Source organism: Tinamus guttatus, unplaced genomic scaffold (genome assembly GCF_059628265.1).
Source record: "Tinamus guttatus ecotype Peru unplaced genomic scaffold, ASM5962826v1 Tinamus_guttatus_pri_ptg000202l, whole genome shotgun sequence".
Classification (NCBI taxonomy): domain Eukaryota; kingdom Metazoa; phylum Chordata; class Aves; order Tinamiformes; family Tinamidae; genus Tinamus; species Tinamus guttatus.
Window position 1 is genome coordinate 4,062,161 of NW_028288736.1, and position 19,907 is coordinate 4,082,067.

The window sequence follows — 19,907 nt, forward strand, 5'->3', positions numbered from 1 at the left end:
TATGACTCCTTGCTGGACATTGCTGAAAAAATGAGATAGTACTTAACAAAAAACACTATCAAAAATGTTTCAAAACTTCTATGTCAACACTGGGTTTGATCCAAAGCTTGCAAAATCAACACAATTCATTTTTGATAAGACTGCAATACAAACATGGAATTCTAAACAGAGATCCCTATTTATTTTTATAAGTTTTTTACTGAATTAATTACGAGCATTAAGGAGACTATTTATACGAACATTTTTAGCACGAGAGCTCTGAATTTTAACACAGCTTGCCACCAAATCAAAAACCTCTCTGTTTTAAAGCTCTGCATATTATGGAATGATAATAACAAAAATGTCAAAGATTGATTACCAACATCTGATTATAGTAAAAACTATCACTTAACATAGTATGTGCTTCATATGCTATATCGTGTTCTGTTCAGTAAACCGCTTAAGCACAAGATTATATCTATTGAATTAATTGAATGAGCATCTTTAAAATCTTTGCTAAAAACAAAATGCATTCATAATAGTCTACATCTGCTGAATTAAAGATGATTAGATTAGGATTAATATTACAATGCGAATCACTTCACTAATATAAGCTCCAACATAGTCGTGCTTGCGAGTATCTTTCCTATTTATTTTTCACATTCTATAGTAACAGGAGTGGAAAGAAGTATCACTAATGAAGTGATTCACTGCTAAAGTATCCTCTGTGTGTCACTTCAGAGCGTTATCAACTCATGGGGGTTTCTTGTTAACTGGGATTTCTAGATTAATTTTCACACTTCTTTGTTTCTGGGGGGATGTTGGGGAGAAGAAAAAAAGAATCTGCACTAACTAGAGCAATTAGATTAGCAGAGCTCAGGAGATTCTTCTGCTGTATTGTGGCATCCCCTTTGCATTTCAGCATTTGAATCCTGCTGCAAAGATAAAAGTACTCACATTCAGTTCAGCTGTCTCCTTAACACTGGTGTCTTTACCTGACCAGGCCTTTTTCTACCAAAACACCTTCATTCTGATGAACTTTAAATCATCTTTTTTTTTTTTTTCTGGATCTGTGAATAAAAGTTTTTAAAATCAAGAGATTTAGTATATTTTTCCTCCTCTTAAAAAAAAAAGTACATTCTAGCACCAATATGATATATCCCTACAGAAAGGCAGAATGTTAAGTTGCAATTTCTACCACACTCAATTAAAATAGCAGAGGAAAGCAGCAGTGTCACTTTTCTTATTAAACTAAGCTAGTGATGATTCTTCCTTTGCTTTCAACAGAGATTTCAAATACTGCTGTATCACAACACCCAGGATTCTGAATATCAACAGCACTTGGCAACTTGTGGGTCAATAGGACTTGGACAGAAAACAAACAAACAAACAAAAAAAAAAACAAACAAAAAAAAAAGAGCTCGAGCAGGAGCCAGTGTTTTCCTTCTCGTAAGAGAACCAAACCTTTTGGGCTGCAAGATGCCAGACAAGCGGAGCGTGTCCCAACGGGCACCGCCGGGAGCCGCCCGCCCAGGGAGGCTCACGGAAATGGCGGCGCCCCCAGGAGCTGCGCCATTCACCCGACGAACTGCTTTTACCCCAGCTTGTCGCCACGCCGAAGGGACAGCCCCGAGTGTGCGCCTGGACTACTACCTGCCCTCCTCCAGCTAACGGCGAGGGGGCACCGGACACAGCAGCTAGGGCGCCCTCCACAGTCTCTAACGGTTTCAACGGTCTGCCCCAGCCACGCCGGCCACCTCTAACGATTTCCCAGCATCACGCGGGGCGTCTCCAACGGTCTCAACCGTCTCACCGGGCGCCCGCAACGGTCTCAGCCGTCGTATCCCGGCCCCGCGGGCACCCACCCAGCGCAGCGGCCGTGCCGGGGCGGGCAGCAGCGCCCACCGGGCGCCCAGAGGCCAAACGGAGCAGCGGCGCCAAGCCCCGGCGGCCCGCCCAGCAACGGCGGCGGTTTACCGTGGCGACGCTCCGCCCTGCGGCCGGGCCGCGAGCGGCGGCGGTCGGGGACTGCCCGGTGACCCGCGCGCGTCCCGCTGCCGCCGGGCCGCGCCATGGCGGAGCCTCCCGGGGAGTCGCCGTCGCCGCCCGAGCGATCGTGGCCTGAGGAGGACCCCAAGCAGCCACCTGCGGAGGCTCTAGAGCCCCAAGAGGTCCCTCCTTGGCTTCCGGAGCCGGGAGGGGCTCCCTATGAATACCAGGACCCCTACCAAGCGCAAGAGCAAGGAGGAAGTGCCTACCAGCCTCCCCCGCCGGGACAAGTGCCCTATCCAGCAGAGGCCCCAGAGAAGTACTTCTACCAGCTCCAGGGGACGGAACAAGACCCCTATGAGGTACCAGGAATAGCCGAGGATCAGAGGTACGCGCTGGGGCAAGACGTGTACCCGACAGAAGAGCCAAGCCAAAGTGCCTATGAATCATATGCACCAGGATTAGACCCCTATCAAAGACATGATCCAAGAAGTGCCTACGAGACATATGCAGTACATGATCCCTATCAAGGCTATGAGCCAGGGCACGGCCCCTACCAACCACATGAGCCTGGATATGGCCTCTACGAGACGGGATATAGTCCTGACGATAAGCAGATACCAGAACCTAACACCCAAATGCTGGCAGTTCAGAATGCAAAAGCCTATTTGCAGAAGAGCAGCACAGCATCCGGCCTGAACCTGTGAGTCTGAAAAGGGGACAAGGTTGAAAGTGGTAGAAAGGATGAGTGGAAAGAAAAAGTGTCTAGGTAAAAGGGCAAATGGTTACATTAAGAAATGGAGGGTTACCAAGGGATGGAGGAAGAGAAAATACCTTATAATTGCAATGATTCATCTTTATGTGGATAGCTGTGTGTGCCCAGCATCTTTCAGAATAAAAATTCCCAAGGGAGTTTAGAGTGTTCAAAATTTGATTAACAGCACATTTATATTCAGCTTCAGCTCCCGAGTCAGGTGTGGAATAAAACAAAAATGGAAGATAGGACTGCTCTTAAATACATTACAATCAGACTAGTTTCAAATTTAATTTACCATAATGCTACCTGATCTCTTTATATCTAATTATTCCAGTGATTTCTGCAAAGCTGTAGGTGATGAGCTTCTACTTTTGAAGTTAAAATCATATTCCTCTAAGACTCTGGTATAGTAGGTCAATAATATTTATATTTATATGACAGATATGATCATCTTTCTAACATGCTAACAAAGATCCTGGATGAACAGCCCAGAAACGTAGTAGACATAATTGAGAATATCAGCAAGGATGTGAAGTGGTCCCAGTTTCAGAAAAAAATGGATACTCTCCATGATGAGCATGAGATTCTTCCAACATTTGAAGTTGCAGAAAAGCGTAAAGCTTTGTTCCTTAAGGCACATGGAGAAGGAGACGAAGAGCTAGAAGACGAGATAGTGAGTTATTATCAAAAAAAAATAAATATCAGTTCTACCAGGCAGATGGGTGGGAGGATAGTGGGAAATGAAGGGAAGGAGGGACCAAATTGTGGTCTTCGTAGTAGCCACATGTTTCTGGGCATCATGGCCTCTTACCTACATGATAGTCCCTAGCACTTAAGTTCTTTGTAGAGAGTGGTCACTTATAAGAATTCTGACTTTCCTAATTTTGCAGTAATTAGAAGTGAATTGGAAATTTGACATTTGTATTCCAAAAGCTGCAATTCATCTGCGGTCTCATCTTTATCCTTAAAATGGCACTTTTAATTTAGTAAATGATATTAGAAGATATTCCTGTAAAACCCTTTAAAAAGAATGGTAGTACAGGAAAGTGAAGAATGACTTTCACTGGATAATATATTTAATCTTTCAAAGATATAATTTGCTTATTATTCACCTCTGGCTTTGGATTTTCTTTTCTAGGCAGACACCCCTCTACCCAATGTGATGGAAACAGCCTTTTATTTTGAACAGGCTGGAATTGGCTTGAGCAAAGATGAAACCTATCACATATTCCTTGCCCTTAAACAACTAATTAGTGTTCAGCCAATCCAGACCTGTCGTTTTTGGGGCAAGATTTTAGGCCTGGAGATGAACTATATTATAGCTGAAGTACAGTACCATGACAGAGCAGATGACGAGGAAGCAGAAGAGGAAGAAGATAATGAGGAAGGAGGGAAAGGGATGGATGAGGAAAAAGAAGCAGATGAAGATGAAGAGAAAGAAGAGGATGATGAACCACCACAATCCACCTATAAGCCCCCACCTCTCATCCCAAAAGAAGACACGGGCACTGGGACTAATAAATACATCTACTTTGTCTGTAACGAGCCAGGCAAACCCTGGGTGAAGTTGCCTCCGGTGACTCCGGCACAGATTGTCTGTGCCAGGAAGATCAAAAAGTTCTTCACTGGCAGGCTGGATGCTCCTGTTGTCAGCTTTCCTCCTTTCCCTGGAAATGAGGCCAATTACCTGCGTGCACAGATAGCTCGGATCTCAGCAGGAACCCAGGTCTGTCCCATTGGATTTTACCAATTTGGAGAGGAAGAAGGAGATGAAGAGGAAGAGGGGATAGGAGGAAGAGATACATATGAAGAAAACCCTGATTTTCAGCCTCTTTCTGTGGTAGAGATGGTGGATTCTCTCTCCATGTGGGTACACCATACGCAGCATATTCTAAAGCAGGTATATTCTTGCATAGCTCACATTGATCTCAGAGAATATTTACACTGAGTACCAGTAGTGCTTCAGAATGTAAATCAAACCTCTCAACTGCATAGATTTGAGCTGTTCACCAGAAATATTATTGGGTAAAAATATTTTATTACCGAAAACTGTCGCATTTGCTATGTTATACATATATATATTAAATATATTCATGTATTATGTTGAACATATAAAATATATATTTTTATATACAAATATTTGTATTCTTAGAAACCTTTTATGTTTCTCTATGAGTTTAGGATAGATAGCAATTAATTCTGCTTATTTTCTATAGCAGGTTTTCTCTTCTGAAGTCCTCACTTGACAAAAGTAATTTTAATTCTGTTTTCTTGGCAGGGTGCTAAAATGCAGATAGTTTAGGAGTGCATGTTAAATGAAAATTGTTTTGTGCTTTCCTGTGGTTTATTTTTTGTTGCTACCATGAAACTTGCAAATGAAAAAGATTCTAAATAAAACAGAGTAAATAAAAATATATGTTACATATACCTATTATGCTTCCATATCAAATATAGGGTCGCTGTGTTTGGCTTAATCCTCTCCAAAAATCAGAGGAAGAAGAAGAAGGTGAAGAGGAGGAAAAACCAGAGGAGCCAGAAGAAATACAACAAGAAATAGGACCTCCTCTTCTCACTCCTATCTCTGAAGATGAAGGTACTTTTCAGGGAACACTACATTTTTGATAGCCACTGGTAGTGTTGGCATTTGGCTGGTAAGCATTTGAAGTTATAGGCCTTGGATGCTTCATGGAATAATAAGTTTGGTGTTGTAGGGAGAGCACATTCTTTCACAAAATTGATCAAAAGTGAAACGGCTAGTAGTGTTGACATTAAATCAGAAATGGTTAGATTTACTAGTGAACAAACTCTCTGAAAATAAACGAAAAAAAAAAAAAAAACAACTCAGAATTATCAGGCTACCGAAAGTTCAGGACAGCTCACTACATGAGCTACATGCAGCTATCTTTCCATCATCTTTTTTAGATAAAAACTTCTGTGTGCTTGCATCTATAAATACACAAATGTGTACACATATGCATCTATAAATATTTTTAGAAGTGTTTAGATCACAGGATATTACCACAGCAAATCACAGGAATGCAGGAACCTGAGTATTAGATTACATCAATATTAATTTTCTACTCTCTGTTCTTAGATTAGGGTGAAACATTTATATGATTTGTGCATGAGAGATGAATAGTCCATGACAAACAAAAAAACAGCAGTGAGTACTACTGAATTCCACGAGCATGACCTTTTTTCACATGGCAGTGCAGCATCCCTGTGATACCTACCCACAGATTCAAATCACCTGTTATAATTCAATACCTACATTTATTGTTTCCAAATTTTGACACTTCTAACCTGCTTCTTAATATAACCATTTCTTGAATTCTGGGAAAATTTTGTAGTTAAGTTAAATATTTTGTAGCTGCTCCTAAGTCACATAGAGTGTTTTGGTTTAACTGCAGGAATTCACAATATCCCTGCTTGGACAGCTCAGTTTTCCACAAACCTGGTGCCTCAATATGCTGTTGCAATCCTTCAGTCTAATCGATGGCCTGGAGCATACACCTTTGCATCTGGCAGGTAAGCAGCCAGTTTACATGTTTACATAGACTGTATGTGCTAAATACAGATACCTGTGTAATTAAGTCAAAGTTTAGTTGTAGTTAATTTACTGACTGAAATATAACTATGCCTGGGAGTGATGGAGAAGGCCATTTATGTGTGCACAGCAATAGTGAGTACATGTTTAAGACAAAAAATCAAGAATCATTGGAAATATTTGATAGAATTTAAATTCCAGCCAGTTCAGCCAGTATTTGGCCACAATCTCCAATGTAAAATCCACATTCTTGGGTCTGTGACGCTTTTACAAAAGTAGCTATGTGGTGTGGTTCTAATTTACATATGGTACAGTCCCCATGTCCTTTTAAATGCCCACTGGATTTTGTAACAGAAATGGCTCCAGGTTAGTAATGTTAGTAAAGTTGCAGCCAAAATTCTATATTACGTAATGCCAGAGTTTATCATTCATATACATGGTATTTAGAGATTTTAAGTAGAAGATATATTCATCAATACTTACTTAAAGATGTCATCTTTTAAATACATCAGTTATAGATAACCTGAACCATGAAGGTTCTTAGCGGACTGAGGACTCCTGAGAATATTTCCACTGGTGTTTTTCCTGGGGAGATTGTGTGATCTTTGCGCTTTTCTTTCTTAGGAGATTTGACAATATCTACCTTGGCTGGGGTCACAAATACAGTCCAGAAAACCACACACCCTCGCTGCCTCCGCCAGTGCAAACAGAGTATCCTAGCGGGCCGGAGATCACCGAGACAAACGACCCCAGTGTGGAGGAGGAACGAGCTCTCCAGGCTGCGCAGGAAGAAGCCTTAGCTGCAGCTGAGGAAGAGGAAGAGGAGGAGGAAGAGGATGAGGATGATGAGGAAGAGGATGATTGATGTCCAAGAAGAAACTTTAATTTTGAGTGTTTGAATGTTAATAGTATTTTTAAAAGTTAGTCATAAATTAGTTGAGTGGCAGCTTCTGCAGGCTTCTCTTTGCAGGCTGCCTCCCTGTGCTGCTTGGCACCTGCGCTGGCAGGAAGACAACATGCTAAAGTAGCCTTATTTTTGGAGCACCATACAAATATATCCTGTTACGTTTCCCAGAGCAGCATCCTCTTTTTGGCATTGAACGCCGTTTCTAGCCGCTTGTCTGTGGCGCAGTTGCACAGCCCGCCACAGCGCCGCGCCGAGGCCGCTTCCCGCCAGCCGCTCCAGCTGGATGCTACCATGTGCCGCGAAGTTGGGGGGGGGCACCGGGGACTTCCTGCTAACCGACGGCTCTTCCGGCGCCCTGCCTCCCCTCCTCTCCCCCCGACGGCTCCTGGGGAGTGGTACGCTCCGCAGCGGCGTCTGCCCCGCGCCGGCCAATAGCAGGCGGCTTCGGGAGAGGTTCAAATTGTAGTGGCGGTTGGGCGGCCGTGTTGCCAGGTCTCTGTGCGGGCGGCGGCCTGAGGTGAGAGGCGGCGCGGGGGATGGCGGACGAGGGAGCTGTAACGGTCTGCGTGCGTGTGCGGCCGCTCATCGCCAGGTGAGGTCTTCCCCCGAACAGGTCGTGAGGAGGGGGAGCTGCCCGGACCCCGCTGTTTTGGGTTACATTTGGGGCTTGGCTGGTAGTTTTTGGTGTCTACTTTTCCCCCTTAGGCTGAGGAATGCTGGGTATTAGCAGAGTTTGGTCAGTTATGTGCTTTATTTATCTATTTAATTATTTGTTGCTACTTGAATGAGAAAGTTGATCTCAAATATAACGTGCCCCGCACCCACTTCAGATTTCCCTGCCTCTGGGAAGGGCCAAAGAGGTGGGTATGGCAGCCCTAGCCCTGGCCTCTATTAACATACCCTCGTACACTGAGTATTATCCTTGGTTAATATGAGGCAAAGTTTCTCCTTGGAGAGAAGAAAACATAAGTTAGAAAATAAATGCTGTTATTCTAGTAGTTGTTAACTTTTCTCCTTTTAGGGAAAATGCCCTGGAAGATAAACCGTCACTCTACTGGAAAAGTGAAAACAATACTATTACAGAAGTGAATGGTACAAAGGTCTTCAACTATGGTAAGAATGTAAGGGGGATTTATTTTTTTATTTTAAACTGCTTGCAGAAGCTTATTTAGCGTATTATACGAATATATGCTAATAATAATTAGTTTAGCATTTAGAGTATTTCTATGCTTTCTGCTCATTCTCCTCAGCACCCCGACTTCATAGTTTTTAAGGAGCATCACTAGGGCCCATGCCTGTTGTGCTCTCCCCCCCCCCCCCCCCCCAAAAAAAAAAAGGTAAAAAAAAAAAAAAACACAAGTCTTAAGATAGGGATTTAACAAGTAGGCTGTATTTTATGGCTTACAATCCTAAAAGGTAAGTTAGACATAATAATTTTTAGGGCTGCAAGGAATGACCATTTAACTGTTTAGATAATATTCTTAGGGTTTTGACCAGTTTGTTGTTTGTTATATCTCTTCTGTTTTGAGGTTTTTTTTTTTTTTTCTCCTTTAGTAACTGCTTTGTAGTATCACAAAACACATTACACATTATGTTTGAATAATTCTGCAGAAGATTTGATTTCAAATCCAATAGAAAAAAAGCACGAAAACTAAGTAAGATGACAGCTTATTTTTGATTGTCCACTCACTTGTGTGTTTTAATTTTTTCTTGAGATCGTGTCTTTCACTCAAGTGATAACACTCAACAACTGTATCAAGGTGTAGCTGTTCCAATTGTGCAATCAGCAGTACAGGGCTACAATGGTAAGTTTTAAAAAACATTTTTTAACTTTTTTTTTTTTAATCCTTACGAATCTCATAATTCATCAGTAATGTTCAATCATCTTTCCAGGCACAATTTTTGCCTATGGGCAGACTGCTTCAGGGAAGACATATACAATGATGGGAAATGATGATTCTGTGGGCATTATTCCTAAGGCAATTCAGCATGTTTTCAAAATTATTTGTGAGGTGAGTAATGCTATTGCCTTGAAATGACTGAAAGTTGTCATCAGTGTTTGCAAATATCAGAGGAAAAACAGTTTCCTTTATAAAATCCTTGCCACAAAAACAGCGTGTCAAGACATGCTGCAGTTGCTTTGCTAGTCTTCCAGTTATGAATTATGATAATGGGGTTTTAATAGTTTGAATTGGATCAATATACACCTCAGAACTTTCTGTTCAATGTGCCCCGCTTTTTTTTTTGCGAATATGTCTAGCTTTGATTACTAGTGGAAATAGATGCTCACTCTTGTTGTGTGGTAAGACCAAGTAATAGGAAGTCCATGTGCTGTATTGTTATTTAAAACTCATCTTTAAAGAAATTGAACATTTCAAAGCCATTTTTAAAAGTGGGAAAAGTATGAAACTAAACTTATTTCATTCTTTCAAAAGAATCAGTTTGTTCACTGCTAATGATTCCTACGGTGTGCTGATTTATGTATAATGTGGGTCCCAATTGCATTGGAAAAGAGTCTCTGGAGCTCTGCCATCTGAGCACAGGAAGCTGGAACTATTTGCTGGAAAATGGAATAGTAGCCTGTGATATGAGGATATCAGGGAGGGTGGGTAAAGAACACAAAGTGCTGCTGTGTTTTATTGATATTTTGAGCCTAGTAGAAATGGCCCTCAAATGTGCAGTCATGTTGATCCTTCATAGAAAAGATAAAGCGCCTTCAGTTTATCCATATTTTGTGCTGGTTTAGTATGTCTGCACAGAAAACAGCTATATAAAAGATCTAATAGAATGTAATTGCCAGGTTTGTACAATGTGTGTGTAGTTTGTGTTCTTCAAAACGTGGTCTGTAGAGCACTTGTTTCTACCTTCCAGGGTATCAAGTTAACAGTATTAGTTGTGTGAAATCTCTCTGCACCTAAAAGGAGCAATGAGGTTATTAAGCTCTTTAAGAGCAACAGAAGCCAAGAAAGCTTTCTGTGGTACTATAGTTTTTCTGAAAAAGCAGCAACAGAATAAATCCCACCAAGCAAAAGAGAAGTCTAGGCACCCAAAGGGAAAATAACGTAATCAGCAGGAAATTGGATATGGCAAGGACATAAAACTAAACATTCACTAAAAGTGATATACCACTAATAGAGCAAGAAGAAGAGGAGAAAAAAAAATGGAAGGAAGAGATGTTCTAGCGAAAATATCCAATTCTCAGTAGATACTAAAGTACAAAGATGATTGTGGAAAATCCGTGGACAGTATCCACGGATGTAACTTCTTAAGATACTATTTGGAATAAAAATAAAAAACTTTGTCTTTAGTCTGATCTGTGAACTTCTTGTTATTGGTTCTCTTTGTATTTACCTTTAGATTCCAGATAGGGAATTTTTGCTGAGAGTTTCTTATATGGAAATCTACAATGAAACTATTACAGATCTGCTTTGTGATATCAGGAAGAAAAAACCTCTAGGAATTCGTGAGGATGTTAATGTAAGTGGCATAAGCTATGCTGAGGTAGGCTTTATTGTATCAGCTAGAGGTAAAAAATGTCTTGAGGCATCTAGTCTAAAGCTCTTCCTTGTGAAATTATATAATTGTTATCTTTAAAATTCTGAAGGTACTTAATATAGTAGGACATAAACAGTGAAGCTGGGCTTGGTGTTACTAATTCATCTTTGTGTGGAGACTTTTGCTCTTAAAATAAATCAGCACAGTTTTATAGCTAATTCAATTTGGATTTTTTTTCCAACAACCTATATCATAAACATTTCTGGAACTTGAGAAGGAGGGTGACTATTTCTTTGATTATGACCTTAGAAATATATTTCTCTATAAATGTTATTGATTTCTTCAGAAAAGATCCAGAAAGATAGTTCCCTTATCAATTTTATATTTAGGAAACTGGGAAACATTCTTGACCCTTTTTGTCTTCAGGCTATAGTCCTGATATAGATGTAGACTTTCCTAATCCTCTTTTGGGGGGAAAATATGTGTGTAGGAAGGGTGGGAAATGCCAGTAGTGTTGCTTCCTTTTAAGAAGGAAATAAACTGAAATGTCTGCAATAGAGTTCAATAAAATAAAAATGACTTGTTTGTTTTCTTTTCCTCTCTCTTCAAGAGGAATACGTATGTAGAAGATCTCATTGAAGAGGTGGTAGTTTCCCCAGAGCAAGTTATGGAATGGATCAGAAAAGGAGAAAGTAAGCTATTTGGACATATAAGCCAATTCTTTCTTAAAAAAAAAACCATTACATCAGTCATCTCTAAAATCATGGATGTCACTCTGGGATTATATACAGAAATCATTCAGTTTCCAATGGTTTTAAATTGCTTTTTTTTCCCCTGTTATTTCCAATTTATCAGAGTGTAGATTAGAAATAACCTAATACTGCTTTTTGACAGAGAACCGACACTATGGAGAAACAAAAATGAATGAGCACAGCAGCCGTTCTCACACTATCTTCAGAATGGTAAAACACTGTTTCATTATGAGATGTTGTTGTTGGTTTTTTGTTTGTTTTTTTAGTCTGTCAAAAACTTCATGGTACTCTCTTTTAGATCATAGAGAGCAGAGAAAGAAGTGACCCTGCAAATGCAAACTGTGACGGAGCAGTAATGGTATCTCATTTGGTAAGCTATACTTAAATGCATATCCAATAACTTTAAGTAGAGAATTTACTACTTGAGCTTGTTTGAAAGAATAAGGCTACTTTATAACTATGTTGTAAGTATGTTTTGTTGTTGACTTCTATGAGATACTACTTCGCCACAAATCATATTTTTGGCCATCTGTAGGAGACATCCTCTAGATCGCGCCCCAAGAATGTTCTCTCTGAAGAAAATTCTAATGCGGGTGTCGTTTGTACACAATCCATGCAAGACTAAGGAGTGTTATACCCTGTTGTGGGGGGGGAAAAAAGGGGCAATTGTCAGCCTCTGATATTACAGCCTCTGATATGTTTTCATTAAGCACAGCTTCTCTTGTAAGTCGGCCAGAAAAAAATTATAAGCCAAGTGAACTAACTTTCTAAAGTAGATAACTTCTCTGAACTGTTCCTAAATTAAGCTGTTAGTGTTAGTTTACTAGTATATGATTTATCCTAGGCTGGGGAGGGGGCAGGGCAGGGAAATATATCACTTATTTCCAGGTGAGTGTATCCTGCATGCTCAGAAAAGAATCCTGCTCAGCTGGATGAATTAATATGAAAGCATTGAAATTTGCTAAGCTCTACATGAGCACTCATCCTGGTATGTATCAGGAATAGCATTAAGTCAATAACATGCACTAATGAGGAGAACTCCTTTTTTGCTGGCTTGGTATGAAAAAAAAAAAAATCTGAATGTAAACTCTGCTCATGTAACAGGTGAGCGAGGGAAGGAGACATACAGCTAGTAAGTCTAAACTTAAAGATTGTTTCTCAATATGCAAATGTTGCCTTTTTTTATTGAGGCGGCTAAGTGTATTGCACTGCAAGTTTAAAAAGTTATTTGGGATAGTATTAATGGAGTTCTACATTCTTACGCACCTTGAAAACATTTCCTGATGTGTTGTATAGGTATAGATTACTTCCAAAAATGACACAGCTCTTGACTGACTTTTATTCATGTGATAATTCAAGCGTTTTGGAACTTTTGCAATGCTTTGCAGACAATTTAGCATTGAGAGAACTGTAAAATAAATTGCCTTGAAACTAATCAGTGAAATGTTTAATGAATTTGCAGAATTTGGTAGATCTGGCAGGGAGTGAAAGAGCTAGTCAAACAGGATCTGAAGGTGAGTGAATGTCATATGTTAAATGAATCTTTGCTATGGAACACTTCTATAATTTGTAATGTACGATCCTGTTATGCAGGAAAATGATCCTGTTATGCAGGAAAAGATTTTATCTATGTACTGTTGCGTTATGTATTATCCATTATAATGTAGAATCCAAAAATAGAAACTCCTATGAAATCTCCTCTATTAAAAGTCTTGCAAAAAAAAAAAGTTGTGGAAACTACTCTCTAGTAACATGATTTTCTAGAGTAGTAGATCCAATAGTAGTCTTGTAATGGACTAATTAAATAGTATCAGCTGTAGTAAAGAAATCATTAGAGACGTGCAGATTTTTTTTATATATATTAAAAATGCCTCTAGAAATAATGCAGCATGAAAATATGTCTGTTTGAAAAATGCCTTTGTTGTGCTCAAGGGAAAAAGTGTGTTGTATGCAGGTCTCCGATTGAAAGAAGGCTGCAATATAAACCGAAGCTTGTTCATTCTGGGTCAAGTAATCAAGAAACTTTGTGATGACCCTTCTGGGTAAGCACTTGAACTGGCATTCAGGTTGTCAGACGAGTAAATAATGAAGAAAGAAATTAAAAGAGTTTTTATTTCAAAAAAGGGTAAAATATTTTGATTGACCTTTATTATGTCGGTTTTCTACTTTTAAGAACAATATTTACCATATTTTGGCTGTTAGAGCATGAATCCTTTTTTCATTGTTTCTTCTTTCTGCTTTCCCTTCAGTTTCATAAATTACAGAGACAGCAAGCTAACTCGAATTCTGCAGAACTCCCTGGGAGGAAATGCTAAGACAGTTATTATTTGTACAATTACTCCTGTTTCTTTTGATGAAACACTCAGCACTCTCCAGGTAAATCTTCTCATCTGTTCCAAGAATTGCTCTGTTCTAAAGCGTGTAAAATGGGCATGGCATTTTTGTTCTGCAACTATCTGAATGTTCTAAAGGTCCTTTGTTCTAAAGGTCCTTTGTTGACCTGGGCACTCCATTTTTTATTTCGTTTTTATTTTTTTAATACTCTGTCTCTTCCCAGACCACTTATATGGGGTTCTTTAAAGCTTTGTGCAAGGTAGAGTAGCTTCTTTTTTCACTTTGCGTGGCGTAGATATAATTTCCCCCCCGCACCCGCCCTTCTCACCTTTCCTAAACATGGTTAAGATTAAAAGTCTTTAAAATATGTTAGCTCCTCCAGGAAAGGAATTTAATGAAACTATTGCTTAACTCCTTTCTTTTGATAGGGTTGTCTTAATCTAGTGTTTTTTATTTAAAATATTATTCTGTATACTTTTGCTTAAATGTTAGGCTTCACTTTGTGTTGATGTGAAGCCCCAAAAACTTTTCCTCCTGGATCCGAAATATATGAAAATATATCCATTAAATATTGATCTTCTATCTAAATATTAATCTAAAACTGTCCTTTTAATTTCAGTGGGGTATATGAGAGAGAATAAAACTTTTTGATTTATTCATTTTTTAACTTTACCTCACAATATGATCATTTTTGCAGTTTGCCAATACAGCCAAGAGAATGAAAAACACTCCAAAAGTCAATGAAGTACTCGATGATGATGCTCTTTTGAAGAGATATCGCAAAGAAATTCTGGATTTGAAAAAGCAGCTAGAGGAAGTATGTCAAAATATATTAAACCTTTTTATTCATCATAGCTGTGTCGAACTACTCTATTTCAAACCCAAACCAGTCAAACACAATCTCCTTGCCTCTCAGTTTTGAAGTGACTTGTGGTGAGTTGCAACAGTTGAAAGCTGAGGCTATGTTTAGAACAATTAGGGAGGATGAACAGTGTATCTATATGAAAGCTAATGCTGAATGGGAGATACTAACTGAAGTAAATCGTTTCTTTATGTGAGTGAAGGAATTCAGCTAAGTTTAAAACTTTGTGTCTCTTACCACAGTTAAAATATCTGCTTTTAACTTGGAACACTATTAAAATGATCTTCAGTAACTTAGATGGTATTCAACAATTTCAACTCAGTTCATGCTTTTTCCCCTAGCTGATGTCTGTTGTAAGTCTGAGTTGTGGTAAGTAGCAATTGTGAGAGATCAGTGCCAAAAGTTATGTCAAGTATAAGTAGAAGATAAGCTTAGAAAATAGACAGTAAGAACTCTCACTCCATCTCTAGCAGTGGAGTATCTAATATATTTATCCAAAAATATATGGTGTTAAGGAACAATCATCTTGCAAATCTTTTAAAGAATATATTTTGTTAAAGATAAAGCCTAGGGAAATACACAATTCTGGACATACTGTTCTGAAGGGTTAAATTTATACAGCTTTTGAATAAAAAAAGAAGTAATGAGGATAAACTTTCTTAATAAGAAACTAGTTAAAAGCTAATCCTTTCTTTAGGGTACAACTTGATTCTGTTTTAAACCTACATATGATCCTGTGTTTGCTCTCTTCTGAGACAATATAGATGGTCAGGAAAGTACCAAATAGATGGTCAGGCAAGCTCCAAATGTTTTTTGTTTATTACACTTAAATTCTTGCAAGTTGAGGATATAGTAAGTCTGCGGGTAAACTGGTAGAAGAAATGTCTGCTGCTTTGTTAGGGTGAAGTTTACAGAAAGTTCTTCCAGACTAAAGCACGTGTGTGTGTGTGGTGTTTTAAAAGTTCATGTTTCTCTTCAGTGGTAGTTTGTACTCCTAAAATTGCTAGTGTGATGTGCCTTTTTATCATAGGTTTCCTCAAAGACTCAAATCCATGCAATGGAAAAAGATCAATTAGCACAACTGTTGGAAGAAAAAAATTCTCTTCAAAAAGTACAAGAGGATAGGATACGAAACTTAACTGAAATGCTAGTGACTTCTGCCTCATTTTCTTCAAATCAGAATGCTAAAGTAAGGGCACCTGTTCTCTATCTTGTGTTAACTCTGAACAATAGTCTGAAATACTTAGCAAAGTTGACGTCAAATGCATAGGGTTGCACATAAACTTATTCTCCATTATCAATATGTATGACGTAACAAATATTTATTATTGTCAGGAAAAAAGTGCATGAAAGCTATCCATACTTTTTAGAAGTCATTTTGAATATCTCCCGAGTAGGAATCAATTCATTGATGCTTTGTAGTGAATGGACTATTTTGTTTTCAAACTGTTATGTTTTAGTTACCCTCCGAAGAGGAGATGGATAGAAAAGCACCAGCAGAGTTGATGCTATGCCAATATTAGCAGCAATTGTGCTGCAACATCGGTTACCTATTTAGTTTTGATGATATATATATATATATATATATATATATTTTTTTTTTTTTTTAAACCATACCTTCTTGTAAATGTTAACTTCTTGAATAAGGCCAAAAGAAGAAGAAGAGTTACCTGGGCTCCTGGTAAAATAAACCAGGAGAATGTGAGCTATTTTGAAGACTTTGAAAAGCTAAAACCAACTGAAAAAAAAATGAAATTGTCTCTATCAGCATTACCGGACATGGAGGACTGTAAGTATCCTCAGAATAAGTAGTAAGGTAACTCTGTGAAATATTTCTTAAAATGTAGACTTCAAAATTAGCATTAATTTCCTTGTAAGAGAATCTAAATCAAAAAATAAATGAATTTGCCAATATATGAAAACCATATACAGCTGGTAACATGTAGTAAACTGCATATACTACACAGGTCAAGTTCAGTAATGAAACTCTGCTATGTGTAGCCAGTCTTGAAAGTATTACCTCTAGCTCGTAGAGAAACTGGATTTGTCTGCCAACAAAGAATTCTCCTATAAGGCAAGTTAGTGAGGTAGTTCTTAGTACAATAATGCTACTAGTTGTTATTCTAAGAATAAGGTTCATTTTAATTGAAAAAATGGAAGCATGAGTTAGCCGAAGTCAAATAATCTATAACATGTTACCACTGGATAACTTTCTAAGCTTTTTTTATTATTATTTTTGATAAGAAATAAAATCCAGTTAAAAGTAAGTAAAAGGCAAGTTAACCAAATGTCCCTGTACTTTCTTTTTGAGAGAACTTTGAATTTTAACTTATTAATAGCTCATTATTTAAGACATACAAGAAAGAGGAGTTAAAGGGCAAAGTTTATAAGCTGCTGCTGTTTCCCTAATCTCTATTTTTGCAAGAATATAAAAATTGTAGCTGAAAGATTATATCAAGATACCCAGAGTGATTACCATAAAGATAGAGGCTGGACTTTGATTCTTCTCTTCAGAAGAGATGATCATTTGAGACTCGAGTCCTCCTTGGTGTGCTCCAGCTGTGTTATTGAGAGATTATTTTCAATGCGATGAGATGAAATGATCTTTAAAGTATACTTTTTTAAAGTCTACCACCAGAGTGTACTTAATTCTCACCCTTTTTTAGCTACAATTTCAGAGAATTTTGAAAATGATAACCAGTGGGTAACTGTTCCTGATCAAACTTCTGAAGAAGAATGGACTGCTGGACAAAATATGAACTGGGTAATTTCATAGTTGCATTAGACTGTTCAGTGTGGTACCTGTTTGTGACAGACTTGGCAGGCCAGCCTTTTAAGACACCAATATTCTTTATCTTCTAAGAACTGCTATAGCTAATTAGAAATAAAGTTCCTTAGTAATCTTTTTGAAGCTGTCAGATGTTTTGTGGAAAATGCTCTATTGAGACCTGATATTTAAGCATGACTAACTATTAAAACAACCAAAAATGTAGACTTAGTAAATTTGTCTGATCTTGTAGATCAGCTAACTAAAAGCATTTCTTTTTTTAGACTCATAGAGACTTTGAAGAATCTGTACAACTCTGTGAAGCGTTGGCACTAGAAAAGGTAAGTCTGCTTAGTATTGTCTAGAAAAGATCTAAGTTCAAATAACCACTTGAAAGGTTTGTCACTGTCTTATTTACTTTTTTTAATTATTTTTTAGGATATTGCTTTAAATGAGATGAATGCCCTCCAGGCCAACTTTAATAACCTAGTGTTGGAAAATGAACAGCTAAAATCAGAAGTAAATGAATTGAAGGAAAAACTGAAGGACAAAATAGAAATGGATGAATTTGAAGCACTGGAAAAACAAACACAAAAAGATCATGAGGTTCGCTTCTGTTTGTTTTGTTCTTTTTTGGGTTGCAATTTAACAAAGTTACCTTTTATTTCATGTTTCGTAGAAAGCTTTATGAATCTTGCACAAAGTTTATTCATAATTTTTTATAATTTAGCCTATTATTCTATGTAGAGGTTCCTTATGTTAGACAACTAGTTCTAGATGTCTATTCAGTTTTTAAATGTATTTGAAGCCAATACCTAAGAAATTCTTCTAGTTGTTTATGAACCACTTCTCTGTCTCCAATGACAAATACAGAGGCTACTTTAGAATGATACTATTACTTTAGAACGTTACTATTACTGCCTTCTGAACTACAGGTATTCCTGCTTTGATGCATGCCTGAAGACATTTGATAAAACAAGCTTTCTGTTGCTGCCCATGTAGCAGATGGCTGACTAAATTAGTTGAAATCCAACACTTTCAACCACCACAAACATATAAGGGTGAACTCTGTTAGTCTAAATGATTTTGAGCAACAGTCTTAAAGTTACTTTTTTTTTCTTCCTCACCTCTACTTATAAACATACAGATATATGCATATGTGTAACCACACATACATAGAAGAGTACTTACTATAAAGCTTTTACAACCAGGACCAAAAGAAAAGGGCTCTTTGTTTTTTAAAAGTGCTTTTCTCTTCAGTATTTCCCTTCTGAATCCTTTCAGAGGGTGCCATCAAATGTGTTTGCAGCTTGCATATTTCACCCCAGTTTTGACACCTCTTCACTCTTTTTGATATAGTCTAGTTAACAAAAAGGTTGCATAGTCATTAAAAGAATTACTTAACATGACTAGAGCTTTATGTTTCATATCTTTGATTTCTGCATGAACTGCTTTGACCACGTTGCTCTTGCTTCTGGAGCTATTGCCAACCAAAGTGTACCTGAATCCTTTCTAATTACTGAGAAACTGAAAGAGCTTTGTATCTCGTGCTCTATTCCAGAGAATATAGCAGCTTGCTTTGTAGCTAATTAGGTGTACGCTTGTATGTTTAGCCTGCCAACTAATATATAGGGAAGTATAAGGTAGTTCTTGCCCACGTTCCTGGTGATGGCAACTAAAATTTATTGGTGTGGGTGCTTTCTAACATCATCTGCAATTTTGCTTCAATTGCTCCACAGATACAGCTAATGCATGAAATTACCAACTTAAAGAATATAGTTTCACGTGCTGAAGTGTACAATGAGGAACTTGAGGTGAGCTTGTCTTGTGGATGTACATGCTGTAAGATTGGATGTTAAATGTAATGCCTGGTATGTCTGTCTTGCTGTATTCCATCTGCAATAGAAAATCTAGATTTCATTTGATTCTGGTTAGTCTTGCTAGCCCCATAGGTGATGAGGGTATGTCTGAACTGAGTAAGGTTGATCTGTAAAAAGCACACTTGTTAGATTCTTAATTATAAAGCCGAAGTAGATGCATGTATTTTTCTTTTTTGCCTTTTAGGGAGAAATAACATCTAAATTAGAACAGCTGAAAGAGAAAGAGAATAAAATAAAGATGTTACAGAATCGTGTGGAAGAACTGCAGAAAGCAGAAGTGGAAAAAAAGGATGCATCTTTTTCAGTGGTAGACTTGTTTTCTGAGTTTCTGACTTTAAAGTTTGGGTAGGGGAAGGTGGGGATTATTTGAAATACAACCTTGTTATAATCCAAATTTAACCTTTCCCCATCTTATATGTAGGAATCTATTGTGCAAAGCATTTGGTCAAATTACTGAATCACTCTTGTCTTATGAAAGCTTATTCTACAAAGCAGTATCTAAAGCTATGGGAAACATTGTTCTCTTGTATCTCAGTTCTCAAAGTTTACTGTTTGTTTCAGATGAAGTAAACCTACAAGTTTTTTTGAGTGTTTTCTACATTTAGCCTTTTTGCAATTATTGTGTTTGCCTTACTTGT

General features: G+C 38.0%; 2 protein-coding genes across 2 annotated transcripts in view; both read left to right on the plus strand.

The window, feature by feature from the left end:
* The first annotated feature begins 2,045 nt into the window (after window positions 1-2,045).
* On the plus strand, window positions 2,046-7,217 carry LOC104570082 (radial spoke head component 4A). Its single transcript, XM_088524050.1, has 6 exons — window positions 2,046-2,671; window positions 3,167-3,398; window positions 3,864-4,625; window positions 5,180-5,318; window positions 6,136-6,253; window positions 6,897-7,217. The coding sequence occupies exons 1-6, from the start codon at window positions 2,052-2,054 to the stop codon at window positions 7,135-7,137; spliced, it is 2,112 nt and encodes a 703-aa protein (XP_088380176.1). The 5' UTR covers window positions 2,046-2,051; the 3' UTR covers window positions 7,138-7,217.
* A 498-nt stretch (window positions 7,218-7,715) lies between these two features.
* Window positions 7,716-19,907, plus strand: part of CENPE (centromere protein E) — a 30,985-nt gene continuing 18,793 nt past the window's right edge. Inside the window, exons 1-19 of the mRNA XM_088524039.1 lie at window positions 7,716-7,771; window positions 8,201-8,292; window positions 8,895-8,984; window positions 9,073-9,191; window positions 10,537-10,656; window positions 11,285-11,366; window positions 11,569-11,636; window positions 11,725-11,796; window positions 12,889-12,940; window positions 13,381-13,468; window positions 13,676-13,802; window positions 14,458-14,577; window positions 15,653-15,811; window positions 16,270-16,411; window positions 17,289-17,386; window positions 17,674-17,730; window positions 17,828-17,995; window positions 19,129-19,203; window positions 19,454-19,576. Coding sequence (XP_088380165.1) covers window positions 7,716-7,771; window positions 8,201-8,292; window positions 8,895-8,984; window positions 9,073-9,191; window positions 10,537-10,656; window positions 11,285-11,366; window positions 11,569-11,636; window positions 11,725-11,796; window positions 12,889-12,940; window positions 13,381-13,468; window positions 13,676-13,802; window positions 14,458-14,577; window positions 15,653-15,811; window positions 16,270-16,411; window positions 17,289-17,386; window positions 17,674-17,730; window positions 17,828-17,995; window positions 19,129-19,203; window positions 19,454-19,576 — 1,908 coding nt within the window. The remainder of the gene's footprint in view (window positions 7,772-8,200; window positions 8,293-8,894; window positions 8,985-9,072; window positions 9,192-10,536; window positions 10,657-11,284; window positions 11,367-11,568; window positions 11,637-11,724; window positions 11,797-12,888; window positions 12,941-13,380; window positions 13,469-13,675; window positions 13,803-14,457; window positions 14,578-15,652; window positions 15,812-16,269; window positions 16,412-17,288; window positions 17,387-17,673; window positions 17,731-17,827; window positions 17,996-19,128; window positions 19,204-19,453; window positions 19,577-19,907) is intronic.

What these genes read in the sequence shown, in the direction of transcription:
- LOC104570082 (XM_088524050.1), top strand. Translation starts at nt 2,052, where the DNA reads ATGGCGGAGCCTCCCGGGGAGTCGCCGTCGCCGCCCGAGCGATCGTGG. An exon ending in TCCTATCTCTGAAGATGAAG is followed by an intron (nt 5,319 to 6,135) that starts GTACTTTTCAGG and finishes GTTTAACTGCAG; the next exon opens with GAATTCACAATATCCCTGCT. An exon ending in TACACCTTTGCATCTGGCAG is followed by an intron (nt 6,254 to 6,896) that starts GTAAGCAGCCAG and finishes TTTCTTTCTTAG; the next exon opens with GAGATTTGACAATATCTACC.